At 46.6% G+C, this 15,234-nt stretch overlaps 1 protein-coding gene across 1 annotated transcript in view; it reads left to right on the top strand.

Annotated features, from left to right (window-relative positions):
* LOC131407141 (core histone macro-H2A.2) overlaps nucleotides 1-15,234 on the top strand; it is a 46,840-nt gene that overhangs the window by 14,837 nt on the left and 16,769 nt on the right. The window contains exon 2 of the mRNA XM_058543286.1: nucleotides 4,415-4,645. Within this exon, the coding sequence (XP_058399269.1) occupies nucleotides 4,474-4,645 (172 nt within the window). The 5' untranslated portion in view covers nucleotides 4,415-4,473. The remainder of the gene's footprint in view (nucleotides 1-4,414; nucleotides 4,646-15,234) is intronic.

Raw genomic sequence — 15,234 nt, 5'->3', positions numbered from 1 at the left:
GTCTATCACGCAACTTCATTGGAAAATATTTGAAGACAAGAGCCGTGTATATTTCACAACATCTAATGTAGTTTCTTGTTCAATAATAAATGCTCCATAAATACTGTCTTTCGTTGAATCTATGATGTCATAGATTGCAAGATGCATACTGATTTCTAGAGATAGTAAAATGTAAATAATAAAAAAAAAGAGCATCATAAACTCAATGAAATACAGTAGTTATTTGAAGAGGCTGGTGTGAGTTTATTGCCCGTGTCTGAATCAGTGCTGCAATTTAATATTTACCCTTGTGATATCTGTAAAATCTAACTCATCGGTGTCCTCATGGGCTTAAAACTCCATCACAGAAATAAATCCTAAAACAACAGAGTCCGCATATGCCCTCTTCCCCAGCACACACAAACCAGTTTTGTTCTTCTGACTGCTGTGCTCTCGGAGGTGAAATGGAATGAGCAGACAGCACTGCATTCTCCCCCCTTCTTCACTGAGTTTTGAGTTTTATTGTCCTGTCCCCCACTGTTAACATGCTTAAAATTCTCCCATTCAGTTTGCGAATAATTACAAGACTTATACCTTGGTTATTCTTGGTGTCTCGGATGTGAAAGGACAGCTATATTGCAGATCTAGGTTGTATGTGGTCTGGTTCCCAATTCCTCTTAAGTATCTCACGGGCAGCAGCCTGGAGGATGGGGCCACCTGAGCACGGCCACGTGGCCTCCAGGGGGCACCCACAGAGTGCCTGTAACCGTTCCAAGAGTTTCATCCAACCGTATTCTTTCTTCCAACATGTAAACAAACATATTGCATTACAGTCCTTAAGCTTTGCCTAATTAGAGCAAAATTTGTTTTAGAGCAGAAGGTAAATAAATGTAAACATTTAAGTCTTAGTCTGATGGAAACACATTTCACATTGCAATAGTTCTTTTCTCCTTTGATGAGTGGTCCTACAGAGAGATTCAGATTCACAGGAAGTAGATAAAAACCCCTTTAAGTTTTTAACTCCTGACTTCCCAAGAGTGGATAGAGTCCAGGAAAAGGGTGGCCTGGAAAAGAAGGAAGTTAGGGGTTACAACTTCTCCCAGCTCCAGGCAGAGTCCAGCACAGGCTGGGTGGCAGGAAGACCCTTTGGAAAGCAGGGTCTTCTCTGGAGTGGTCCCAGGAGGCGCAGCACTTCCTTCCATCTGTGGGTTCCAGGTGGCATGACATGTCAGCTCCCATCAGCTTCCTCCCTGCTCTCCTTGGGATCCCTGGATGTGGTCTGAGTCTTACAACGTGCAGGGGCCTCCCAGCCCCTGGGGCCCGGGAGTTAGGTGCCCAGCTGCTTAAACCCAGCACAGTGTCTGAAAAGACGGGTTCCCGAGGCACAAAGAACTCTCCAGCCCTGTTAAAGCACAGGCAACAGTCAATCTCCCACTTAGGCTTCGAATGAAACTGCGTCCCCTGCTCTGTCTAAGGCTCTAACCTAGAGGAAAGTCTGGAACCCAGAGAAAGTCTTGTTACAAAGTGCTATGTTTGAGGTCTTCCCTACATTTTACAGTTTTCAGCTGGTGTGTTTCTCTATTTGATCTAAGCCTGGTTTTCCTTCCTCAGCTAGTTTATCTTCATGAGAGTTTTAGGCATCAATCCCCCAAAGTCACCTGTTTTCCTTCTACTGCCGGTCCTAATTTCCAATTTTTAGGGCAATTTTTGACTCCTCTTGGCTGATATTGGGCAAGTCCCTAGGTGGCTTTGTCCTGCACACCTAGTCATTCCCTGCATGTTTTCGTTTGAGAAAAATGGGGGCGGGGAGCTGAGGGGGTCCTGCCGTTGTGGCATTTGTGCTCTGTGTTCTCTCTGCCAGTGGGAGAGACGGTGACCGTCCAGTACACACAATATCCACAGGGCACGTCCACCCTGTGATGGGCTTTTCTGGTGGTTTCCTTGGCAACCAGACCTACTAATCCTCCCCCTCCCCCCACTTACCAGTAGCTGAAAAAAAGCACACAATTGGCCTAGTGGAGTCACCAATACTAATACACCGCCATGAACCTGCACAGGCTCTTAACTCTTTAGAACTCATTTCTTATAGGGACTAAGCTTCTTTTCCAAAACCATTTGAAAGTGCATTTCACAAAAACTGGAATGTTTAAGACCAGAAGGACCTTCAGGATCTAGTAGTCACCTCCCTGTTTTACAGATGAGGCCCACATGAATGACATGCGGAGCTCACATAGCTGGTTATGTAGAAGTGGAACCACGTCCAGGCTTTCCACTCCGAACCCCAGGCTCTTTCCACTGTACCAGGAGCCACCTGCATTTTGAACACCACCACCAGCCAGCAGACATGAGCCGTGTAGCTCTGTCTGAGCACAGGGGCCGTTTAACATTGCCTTATGTGTCCCTGGCCCCTGGGACAGTGATGACCAACAGCAGGTTCTCCGGACATTTACCGATGCCTGCCCTAAGTTCCCTTAATGTAAATTGATGGTTATAATCCTCATGTGCAGTTACGTGCTCCCTCCAAGAGAGATATCTGTGAGTGGATTTATGAGACTTAGCAGCCTTGGGCAGCAGAAGCACGGAAAATATGAAAGTTCTAAAAACGGTGGTATTGTCTTATCCCTGTGCCTTATGCTCAAAGAGATGATGTTTGAAGGCTGTTTGCTCATCATTGCTTATACTTAACTTTGATGAATACTTATATCTTTTGGTGGCAAAACGACACATAAAATAGGAGTGTAGTAAGTAGGTAAGAGCCTTTAAAAATAACGCATGTAAAGTAGGTAATAAAATGCCTCAAACTTGCACCGTTTGCCTCGGGGACAGGAAGGTGTTGAGAATGGGGTTTGTGGCTAATTCTATAGTTTTTATATAAAACTGCTCAGTCATAATGGAGTAATCAGATACTTCAGAAAATTGAACTCTATGTTTGTTCTTCCATCCAGATTAAATAAATCCCGGTTTTGTATCTTTCATATTAGCCATGCAGTCATTTAGCACTTTCTTCGGTCATATTTTTAGCCACTTTCTTGATCTTTTCATTGCCATCTTGGCTGTTGGTAAGCTGACCTAGCCAAAATTTGAGATGGCTGCCTCAACATAGAGAACCAATTTCAATTTATTTTTGACTTTCTCGTTTTCCATCCCCAAAGGACATGGCCGCTGAGAATGACATTGCCCTGGCGGCAAAGAGCTTTGAGTCATTAACACATTTCCTAGAAGTTTTGTTTCCTTTTCTTTGCTCCTGCTTGTTTGCCCTTTGTAAATTGCTTTTACTTATTCTGGATTATATTGCATTTTTTGGTCACATTACTCCCTCAACCAACAGGGTAAGCTCTATTACCATTCTCTGAATTAGTTTTAGCCTTACAAAGACTTTTTAGAAGTATATAATAATTTTATCTCCACACAAAAGATAGTTTCCTGAAATAACAACGAATTATGTTCACGTCCCTCAGTGCATTGTACTGAAGTCACCTGTTCGTGCTGATTCTGAAGTTTCTCCCTCCAAATCAGTCTGGATTCCCCATTCCAAGGAGCAGAAGCTTGGGTTGCACTATAGCTTTTAATTTGCTATGTTCGGTTACTCTGCATCAGCATATTCAATAAAACTACCTCTTCGGGCATGTTTCTGTTTTTAAGAATGCTACATTATTGGAGAATTTAGAAAAGTGTTTCCATCTGAGAAGTGCATACCAGCTCTGAGCTGTTGGTCAAAGCTAACCTTATAATAGGCGTGGCCAGGTTAACTAAGTACTATGTATTAAAATAGGCAGAAGCAAAAGAGGGCAAAAAGGAGCCGTATTAGTTTTCTTGTTGCTGCTGTAAGATTACCTTCAAATTTAGTGCCTTAAAACAATACACATTTATTCTCTTACAGTTCTAGAGGTCAGAAGTGGACAATCAGTTTCTCTAGGCTAAAGTGAAGGTGTCGGCAGGGCTGGTTCCTCCTGGAGGCTCTGAGGGGAGAATCCTTCTGTCACCACCTCTCTTACTGCTCACTCTGATCTCCTGCCTCCCTCTTATAAGGACCCTTGCAATTACATCAGGCCTGCCCACATGAGCTAGGATAATCTCCCCATCTCCAGATCCCTCACTTAATCACATCTGCAAAGTCCCTTTGCCATACAAGGTAACATATGCACAGTTCTGGGGATGACGTCATGGACATCTTTGGAGGCCATCATTCTTCTGACTACAGACTGTGACCTTGCTCTCTAGTGACCGTTCCCTTGGCCTCTCCCAGTAAGGTTGGGCTGGCTTGATGAGGTGGGGAGGTGTATGTGGGTGGCCCTGCTCCCTGCCTGCATCGCCCTGTGGTGGCAGCCAGGTCTCACTGCCTCCACCAGGCATGTCACGGTGCCCTAGGGCCACACCACTGTTCCCAAGATGTTTGCCAATCACCCTTCCTCACCCTGCCTTCTTTCCTTTTCAGCACTGAGTTAGTGCCGGGAGGCCACTGTGTCAGCAAGCTGAGAGGGAAACTGAGGCAAGATGTCGGGCCGGAGTGGGAAGAAGAAAATGTCCAAGCTGTCCCGTTCAGCCAGGGCCGGTGTCATCTTCCCGGTGGGGAGGCTGATGCGTTACCTGAAGAAAGGGACGTTCAAGTACCGGATTAGCGTGGGTGCTCCCGTCTACATGGCGGCAGTCATCGAGTACCTGGCAGGTAACGTGCACACGCGGGGCAGGGAACCCACTCCCAGACCGCCGGCCTCCCCTCGGCCCCTCTCACACAGGCTGGGAGGGATGCTCTGATTCACCCTGTGGCCATCTCAAGGCTGCCATGGGTGGTAACAGGGTTTCAGCTTGCCTGCTTGACTAAAATCAGTTTCTGCAGGCTTTAGGGGAGGGAAGAGGGCATAAGGACAGATCCTCAGTATGGAAGGAAGAGAACCCACAATAAAGTGGCCTTTCGAGACTAGCCTCGAAAAAGGTGTGTATTGCTTTAGGCAAATGCAATATGTAAAAATCTAGGTTCCTACAGAAACCATGGAGAGGATCGGGGCTTGCTATTCATTTTGTAACACGGGGTCTTCACTTTACTTCAAGGTCCTCACTAAACATCACTTCTCCTGGTGTATTGACGCTAGGACTCAATGTCCGTAAATAACGTTGACCTGAGCATCAAAAGCGTCTTCAGTGGGCTCCATGAAGCCGATACCAATAATGTTCTAATTCTGCTCTCCTTTACGGAGGTGGTTTCTGTCTACAACGGACACACAGGAAATAGTTTTCCACACTGGTTGTTAAAATTATTTTTTTGCTAAAAGATGAGATTTTTGCTGTGTGGTCTTTATATATTTGAGTGACTTTCTATTTAGCTTTTTTGTTGTTGTTCTTTTATGTCGTAAACAGAAACCAAACTTCACAATTTCAAAGATGCTTTTTAAAAATATATATAAAATATATGAAAATAAAGATATATATAAATAAGTGTGATTAGTTCCTTGAGGGGTCATTTTATCCGTGAGAAATAGTGTCTGACCGTGCCCAAGGTTAACAAATTCCCCAGGAGCCAGGGTTAGATCCCTTGGGGAGTTGGCGGAGTAAAAAGCAAACCTCCTCAAACTGTCTACCTGGGAAGCTGAGGCCCCTGCAGCCACGGCATGCAAACCCCTGGGCGTGGCAAGGCTGGACCCAGCTTCTGTCCCCAGGCCCCTCTGCCTCTCCTGCTTCTCCCTCCAGAGCAATCCTTCCACCTCTTTAGATGCTTGGTTCTGTCCTGCCCTTTCGGTGTCGCTCACCGAACAACATTACTGATGAAAGGTTTGCCTTGATCCACTCGTGGAAACCTCCCCCTGGAGCGTCCATCAGGCAGACCTCGGTGTCTTGGGCCTTTCTCTTCCTGCAAATGAAAGGCTTATTCCTGGGCTAAAAGTTCTTCAGGAGGATCCTTTAGGGGGTTGGAGAGAAGGCTCTGAAAGTCGATGCAGTCAAGTGTGACAGAGCAGGGCTTTTCCACTCTGGGGGCACTGTTGACAAGGTCTGGGGTGGGGCCTGAGACTCTGCATTTCTTAGTGTGCTCCTAGATGATGCTGAGGCTGCTGCTCCAGGGACCACTCAGAGGAGAAAGCCAGTCTTTTAGCAGCAGGCCTGAAGCCTTGTTTAAAACGCAGATTCCTGGCTGCACACTCCCCCCTACCCACTGGAATCTGAGTCCCTGGGTCTGGGGACCCAAGAATCTGATAGAAAAAACTCTCAGGTTAGGGAGGCAGAGGAAGGATTTTGAGAGGGGGTGAATGAAGCTTTAAAACAACCTATGAGGTCCTATCACCTACTGAACCTGGAAGACCCTGAGTAACCCAGAGGTCCCACAGCCTCCAGGTGGCGAGCTGGGATTCCCTGAGGTCCTGTGACCCCCAGCCGTGCACTTTCTGCTACCGACCCATTATGATGTTTGTATAATCAAAAAATTAAGTACTTCCTGTGCCTCCACTTGGCAAAAGTCTAAACTTCATGCATAATAGAACAAACTTTGGCCTTTTGAATCACTGGTATCGCTGTTAGTCTTTGGTTCAGGTAAAAGTTTACATTTTCCTATTCATTCATTCAACAAATATTTGTCAGCATCTACATGTCAGTGCACACAGGAAGTCCTTAGACTATTCCCTGGTAATACAATTGGGCCATTATATGATTTCTAATATATCCTGGATTAGAGGCGCCAGACCCGACTGCAATGCGTACTCTAGCCTGAACGCCACACTCTGGACTTTGAGCCAGCACATCTTTAAAGATTTATTTATCTCCCAAAGTAGACCGTCACCCTACTTTTCAAATTGATTTCTCATAATCCTCCGTTCACTCAACAAGCATTTACTGAACACCTGCTATATGCCAGGTGTTGTTCTAGATGCTGAGGATACAGCAGAGACCAAGACAGACAGGAGTCCCTGCCCTGGGGCAGGGTGCATTCTGGAGGGGAGAAACAGCAAGCAAATGAGTGTATGTGGCACCTCAGATGGTGATGAGTGCCAGGAGACAAGCACGGCAGGAAAGGAGACAGGTGTTCCAGGAAGGGGGATGCGGGTGGTTGTTAATAGTGCCCATCTGAGAAGGCCCCTGGGGGGGTGGCTCGTGAAGGAGGCAGGGAGTGAGCGTGTCCTGTCTGGGGGCAGCGCCCAGGTGGAAGGAAGGCAGGTGCTGGGAGTGCTGGCGGAGCAGCAGAGAGGCTGAGGGCTGGAGCTGAGGGGTCGTGGAGGGGCTTGGACTGTAAATGAGGCTCGAGGGAGCTTGAGATGGGAGCTCTGGAGGGTTCTGAGCAGAGGCAGAAGTGAGCTGACCCTGGGGGAGAGGGCTTCAAGGGCGGACGCAGGGAAAGCAGCAAGAGGCTATTGCAGAGATCCGTTGAGAGCCATGCGGTTGGGGAGTGGGCATTGAAGGTACCGAGAAGTGGTCAGAGTACTGATGTATTTTGAAGGCAAAGCCAACAGGATTTGCTGATGGTTTGGACATGAAATAGCAGAGAGGATGAGCACCTGGAAGGATGCCATTACCAATGACACTCCTTCCCCTGGTCCAGTCCCAGCAGCCAGGCCCGTCCTGGGTCAAACGGGAAGGTAAAGTTGGTCTTCTGAGGCCCCAGCCTGTCTTCTCGGTGTCCCTTCCTTCCCATCTTTTGTGCTTTTTCTCCCCTCCAAATTCAGGCTGAAGTTGAGAGAGCAGAGGCTTAGATGTCAGTGTAAATCTGGTTTATCAATTTACCAGCTCTGTTACCTTGGGCTGATTCCTGAACCTCTCTGAGCTTCAAGTGTTTCTAGAGCTAGCTCATTTAATTCCATTAACTGAGCCAGTGTATGCAAAATACCTGGTGCATAAGATGCACTTAATAAATGGTAATTATTCTCTTCCCCTTTCTATTAAGAGCTGATGAAATCATTCAGGACAAAGTATAATGACTAATTCCATTAAGACGTTGTATTTTGGGGCTGTATTTGCATTTTAATAAGACAAGGAGGGGCTGGCCCCGAAGCGGTTAAGTGCCTGCGCTCCGCTGCTGGCAGCCCGGTTCGGAGGATCCCAGGCGCACACCGACGCACCACTTGTCAGGCCATGGTGTGGCGGTGTCCCACATAAAGTGGAGGAAGATCGGCATGGATGTTAGCTCAGGGCCAGTCTTCCTCAGCAAAAAAAATAAATAATAATAAGACAAGGAGTTTTAAGCCAAAAGAATGAATCATTATTAGCGGAATTGCAGGCCATTGTTGAGTAAATAAAAGGGGTATTTTTGTTAGTTGTATTTTTTTGGAGGGGGCATCAATTGATTTTGTTTGAAAAAAGGGGTTCAAAGTGTGAAAGTCTCCTGTCACCTTTGAAATGACCTTCAACCTTCGTGACACAAATATTGACTGAGTTTCTCCTTTGGATCAGGCCTTGAAGATATAGTGGAAAACAGACAGACGTGATCCTGCCTTCACTGGGCTGACATTCCTACAGCATTAAACACATCGCAATAAGATGACATGCATGGTGGGCAGGGAAGTCAGAGGTGCTTTGGGAAATGTGTGAGTGTGGGCGGGGGGGTGGGGGGGACAGCCTGTTATAAAGCAAGGGTTGTTAGGACCAAAACCAAGTTCTCAACCCTGGTTGTTCTCAAGTTGATTGATTTAAAATCCTGATGCCTGGATCTCACCCCCAGAGATTCTGGACTATGTTCTGGGCATCAAGATTTTTTAAATCTCCCCACATGATTCTGATGGCAGCTAGGATGGGTAATTAGTAGGAATTAACTAGATTCAGATGGGGGGTTGAACTAGGGGGAGATTGTCAGGTTGGAGAGGAACAAGGGTGAAGACCTAGAGTTTGGAGGAAGTGTGTGGCCCCTTCCAGAAACTGGAGGAAGGTCATGTACCTGGAGCAGAGCTGGGAAAGAGGTGAGGGTGGGGGTGAGAAATGAGATGGGGGACATGGGCAGGCAGGTCCTTGAGGCCATGATGAGAACATGCACGTTTTGCACACACATGCCAGGGGAAGGCATCTAAGGAGGAGGTGGCATTTTGGGGGCATCACTTAGCCTTTAGGTGGAGAACAGTTGGTAGGAAGCAAGATCAGAGTCCAGGAAACCACTGGGAGCTGTTTTAGTGTCACTTTTGAGAATTGACAGTGTCCAGGACTGGGGTACACAGTGGGGATGATGAGAAGAAATGGACAAATTTGGAAGATATCTGGAGGGTAAGGTCAGCTCTGCCCAATAATAGATTGGATGAGGGGGGAGGGGCATCAAGGATGGCAGGAACCTTTCAGCCTTGGGCTGCCATGGGCTGAGGAGTGGAGATGTGGACTCCACTCCACAAGGCTTGGAGAATTCGTATAAAGAGTCTGGCCAAGAGGAAGAGAAGAGAGGAAAGTAGCTGGTGCATGGAGAATGGTGCCTGTAGCTGGAGTAGGAAACAAAGGAGGAGAAACAGGATGCAGGGTGAGGGGCTCAGTTTGGGACCTGGAGGGTTTTGGTGTCTACAGGATGCCCAGGAGGGCAGAGTGGTTAGGAACACTGGATTCTGGCTCTGCCTAAGAACCGTTAGGTATGTTGCCTTACGCTCATAGTGTCATTGTGGGGTCACATAAGATAATGCATGAAAAGTGCTGAGCACCGCTCCAGGCACATGGTAGCATCTTGTCAGTGCGGCTATTGCCAATATTGAGTGTCCGGAGCCCAGGAGGAAGCTGTGGGCTGGAGGGGCAGATGCAGGCACCATGGGCAGGTGCAGTGAAGGCCACGGGAGTGAGTGAGGTCACCCAGAGAGAGTGCAGCGACAAGACTGGAGAGCCCTGGACCAGCCCAAGTGGCACCATCATGCCCAGGTAGTGGGGAAAGGGTAGCGAAGGAGGCTGAGGAGGGCAGCCAGAGGTTAAGGAGGAAAAGTGTGAGAGTTGGTGCCCTGGAGACCAAGGGAAGAGAGAGGGAGTCAGTAACCCTCAGAGGTCACGCTGATAAAACCAGAGAAGGACAACAGATCTAGCCACCTCAAGGCCATGGTGACCTTGGCGAGGACAGTGTGGGTGGTCAAAGCCAAAGGCAGTGGGTTGAGGAGTGGGAGGTGTGGACGGGAGAGAAAGGGGGTGGGGACTCTTCTGGGAAGTTTGGCCCAGAAGAAGGGAAAAGAAGGGACGACAGCTGGTGGGGAGGGAGGAGGGACAGGGTGTGACACAGAAGAGGCTTGTGCCGGGTCCTCAGATTCCATCTCTAGTTTCACTAACCAAACCTGAAGTTGAGCATTTCCTTCCTGTGTGAATGTGGGCAACAAACCATGGTAGTTACGGCAACTCCTGGGACTTTTCACCCCTTGAAATCACTGACATTTTCTTATTATATTCCCATGGTTATAGATATCTAGAATATCATTCACATTTTTCCTTACCTCAGAATCACAGTAGAAGGAAAAATCGCCTGCCACCAGATCTTGTTATTTAATGCATTAATAAAGAAGCATATAGACTACTATAACCCAGATTTTTAATACTTTCAAACTATATTTCAGTGTAATTGGTTTTCTTTGTCATCCTATATATTTTATTTTATGCATTTAAAACTTTATCCTGACACTCATTAGAATGACTATTATAAAAAAAACAAATGGCAGGTGTTGATGAGGATGTAGGGAAATTGGAATCCTGTACATTGCTGGTGGGAATGTAATATGGTGCAGTCACTGTGGAAAACAGTTCGGTGGTTCCTCAAAATGTTAAACAGAATGACCATATGATCCAGCAGTTCTACTCCAAGGTATATGCCCAAAAGAATTGAAATCAGAGACTTAAACACATACTTATATACAAAAGTTCATAGCAGCATTATTCACAACAGCCAAAAAGTGGAAACAACCCGGGCCGGCTCCGTGGCTTGGCGGTTAAGTGCACGCGCTCTGATGCTGGCGGCCCGGGTTCGGATCCCGGGCACACCCCAGGGCACCACTTCTCCGTCCAACGCGAGGCCGGGTCCCACGTACAGCAACTAGAAGGATGTGAACCTATGACATACAACTATCTACTGGGGCTTTGAGGGGAAAAAATGAATAAATAAAATCTTTAAAAAAAAAAAAAAGTGGAAACAACCCAAGTGTCCACCAACAGATGAATGGATAAGCAAAATGTGGTCTATTCATACAATGGATACTATTCAGCCATAAAAAAGAATTAAATTCTGACACATGCTACAACATGGCTGAACCCTGAAGACATTACGCTAAGTGAAATAAGCCAGACATGAAAGGAGAAATCTTTCATGATTTCAGTTATATGAGTTATCTAGAATAGGAAAATCCATAGAGACAGAAAGTAGAATGGTGTTGCCAGGGGCTGAGGAGGACTGGGGGTGGGGAGTTATAGTTTAATGGGTATGGAGTTTCCATTTAGGATGATGAAAAAGTTTTGGAGATGGATAGTGGTGATGGTTGTACAACATTGTGAATGTAATTAATGCCACTGAGTTATTCACTTAAAAATGGTTATAATGGTAAATTTTATGTTATGTGTGTCCTACTACAATAAGAAAAAAATCAACCATTGTTCTGAGAAGGGGTCCATGGGCCTCACCAGGCTACCAAAGGGATTCCTGGTCCTAACAAGGTACAGCATCCCTGCTAGGGGGAGAGAAGCTATAGATGCTAGAGGCAAGGAGCCTGTTGGAGAAGTGAGGCCCTGGGGACTCCAGAGCTGGGTGGAGGCTCTGCCAAGAGTGGAAGGCACCTCCTCCAGCTCTCAGGGAGGAGCAGCTGGGAACAAATGGCACACCACACTGTCCCCATATAGGGATGTCAGCCTCTCGCAGCCACCCTCCTCTCACACGTATACTATCACAGTCCCTCCTAATTGACCCTTATAACATGATTTTAAGTTGCAGTGTTCAGCTGTTACCTCCTGCCTAAATCTCAGTAGCAGACAGATCTCTTCATCCCTGCAGTGAGCTGTGGTTCTCCCGCTGATGTCCTGGGAGCCGCTAGCCTGATCGGTGATTTCCTCTGGCCAGTTTACTTCTCCTCTTGGATTCATGTCTATGGTCTCTGAAGTTCCTCTCTCCCACTTACTGCCTCTGAGAGGGAACCTGGGGCCGCAGGAATGGTCAGTAAGAGAAGGCTGGGGGCTATTTAGCCAAAAAGAAAGTTGCACAAATTTTCAGCAACTGTGGACGAGAGAGAGCAGTCTGCCTTGCCTGATTTCTCTGGACTGGCTGCCTGGTTGGCCCCAGATTCACACATCATCATGATGTTAGAGCCAGACAGTCTCTAGTCCCAGCTTGAGGAGGTTGCACAGTCCGGCAATGAATGCATGCTGAACTGCTTGTCTAGATTATCCCGTCCACCTGAGCCAGCCTTGAGCCTCCCAGAGTGGACATGCATTCATACTTCAGTTCGTCCATCTGTAAATGTTGGCCCAGGTCACATCTCCAATTAAAGTGAGGAATAATGGACTGAAGAAGCAACTCAAATTCCAGAAAAGGATTTTGTATTTATCAATAATTGATATAAAATAAATGTAAGATATTGAGAATGAATAATATATAATCATTTTATGGTGAGAAAATGTTCTATAATATATATTTTGTGTGTGTGTGAGGAAGATCAGCGGTGAGCTAACACCTGTTGTCAGGTGTTAGCTCCTCCTCTTTTTGCTGAGGAAGATTGGCCCTGGGCTAACATCTGTGCCCATCCTCCTCTACTTTATATGTGAGAATCCTCCTCTACTTTATATGTGGGACGCCTGCCACAGCTTGGCTTGATAAGCAGTGGGTACGTCTGCACCCAGGAGGGATGTGAACCTCTGAAACCCGGGCCTCCGAAGTGGAGCACACGAACTTAACCACTATGCCACCAGGCCGGCCCTATAATATATTTTTAATTGACAGGACAAATAAGTCTTAAAACAGAATTGAGTTTCAAGGCACCTCATGAAATCATTGTGTAACATAGAAACCCATCATTTACACATCATTTCCAGACCATTGGGTTTATCTATTTAACACAAGCATTTTTTTATCTAATGATTTTCATTTATTACATTTGTGTTTTGAAAAGATCGCTTTGGCAGCCAGGGCCATGTGTATGATTGTGCAAGTTATATGCTGCGTGAGGACATGTATTTAAGGAAGTTGTCTTTCACATTATAGACCTCAAAGATTTGTATATTATTATGAGCATTTCCAGCAGATGGCAGTAAAGGGTGTTGTGCTAACAAAATCAGGGAAGTCAAGTGTCTTGAGGAAGGGATGTCTTTTTCTAATTTGCACAAAGGTACCTATGGGCCAGTGATGGCCTTGTTGGCAGGGATCTAGAGGAGAACAAAACTGGGGGCGGGGAAACCGTTTAGACACCCGTAGCAATTATCTGGGCGCCAAGAGAGGAGAGCCTTAACTCAGGTAATGGCAGGCAAGAAGCGTGGAGAAGAGGGGCAAAGCTGTATGAGATTGTCCAGGGCAGGAGGAGCTGGGGAGAGGGAGAGGGCAGGGTAGAGAATGCCTCCCAGGTCTCTGGAGGAGCTGTCAGTCCCAAGGGCAATGGGAGGAGCAGGTGTAGGGGAGTGAGTTGGGTTTGGGGATGTGATGAGTTTGATTTACCTGTGGAGCGCCCAGGTGAGGCTGTCCCGGTGCCATCACAGCAGGGCTGGAGGTGCAGATCTGGTAATATGGGCAGGTGGGTGGAGGCTGGAGCCATGAATGGATGGGATTTCCCTGGAAGACTGCATGGCCCGAGCAGAACAGGGGGCCCAGACGGAGCCCCAGGGGCAGCGTCACCTGGTGGGCAAGTGGACAAGCAGGAAGGGCCAGGGAGGAGACAGTCTTGAAGGAGTGGCCGCTGCGTGCCCTCTGTCTCAACTCTCCATTTAATGTGGTATTTCCCATCTCCTGTGGGCTGGGATAGCCAGTGTTGGTTTCGATTGTGTACAAAATGAGAGGACACAGCCTCTCCCAAAATAACGTGCATGATGAGCTTTCCAACATCCCTTTTAGCTACAGAAGTCATTTTCCTTTTCTACAGATTTTCAGCTGTATTCCAGATGGTTACTATTGCCGGAAGTGTGACTTCCAAGAAGTGAGGGGTTTGCTGTGGAAGTCTAGAGACTTCCATAGAAGTCTCCACCACTTCACAGAATAATGATCTTCCCACAAAATTTGCAGTGAAACAAATTTGTACTATATAAATCCCATTTTCCTATTGATTGCCAATAGAAGGATACTTGTGTTCCCAAGATCAATAAAATCACTCAAGAGTGTAGCAAACTTTTATAGTTAGTGTGAATGTATTTGTCATAATAACATTTGAAAACATTAATAATGATTAATGTTATTTCAGACATTTAAATGGTAAAGTCCCTGTCCCAAGGAGTGTTCAGACTAAATATCCAACAGAGAAAAGAACTCCTTGGTCTAGATTTTCTGCTGTGTATTACTAGGAAGTTTTTCTCTCTAAAGAAAAAAGTTCTACCTCTGCTTTTGCACTAGAGCACAAAGTCAAGGTTTCTTTCTCATAACTTATTTCAGAAGGGCTGGTCCAGGAGCCTAGGTGCACGCTCCTCACCTGAGGCTGAGCCTCACCTGTAGGCCCTGCATCGTGCCACCTGCTGAATCACTGCCTTTAGTCTCTTCCTGTGCTGCCAGATTTTCCTTCTGTGAATCCAATGTCTGTGCATCTCTCTGTCAGGCTGAAAATAACCTGACCTTCAGGGCCTTCCTGAAGGCTGCAAGCATGCAGGCTTCCCATTAGCCCTGCTCTCACACTGACGGCTAATTTGATGAACTTGGGAGGATGCCCAACTGCTTCCTCCAAGTGCAGGTCACAGAGGCAGGCAAGTGATGGTCCAAGATGCTCCATTAAATTCTATTGCTCAGAAGCTTAAAATTGGGAGGTTCCTTGACCCCCACCCAACCACCTATCTAGAAAAAGGTGAGCGGAGTGCCCCTTTCTGCCAGGTGGAAGGCCCCCAAGATGAGCAGGGGCAAGAAACCTCTTCATATTGAGCAGAATGGGGAGCTGTACATTTAACCTAGAGTCATAAAGCAAGCCTATGTGTGACCGCTTTATAACGACATTCCTTTTGGAAGGGAACCCTTTTTAAGAGAAATAAAGGGTTGGGCAGCAGCCTTGAATGCAGCAAACCAGATTATCTAATACAGCATTAATTTCAAATACTCTATCCATTGTCCCAACGAGCATGCTCCTACATCTCAACCTACAGTGCCTCAATCTTTGACTCAGCAAACACAGTCACTGTATAAATGAATTGTTGGTAAACACAATAGTCATTGCCTGATAACCTGGAAAA

This window comes from Diceros bicornis, chromosome 6 (genome assembly GCF_020826845.1).
Source record: "Diceros bicornis minor isolate mBicDic1 chromosome 6, mDicBic1.mat.cur, whole genome shotgun sequence".
NCBI classification, from domain to species: domain Eukaryota; kingdom Metazoa; phylum Chordata; class Mammalia; order Perissodactyla; family Rhinocerotidae; genus Diceros; species Diceros bicornis.
This window is presented reverse-complemented; position numbering and strand designations above follow the sequence as displayed.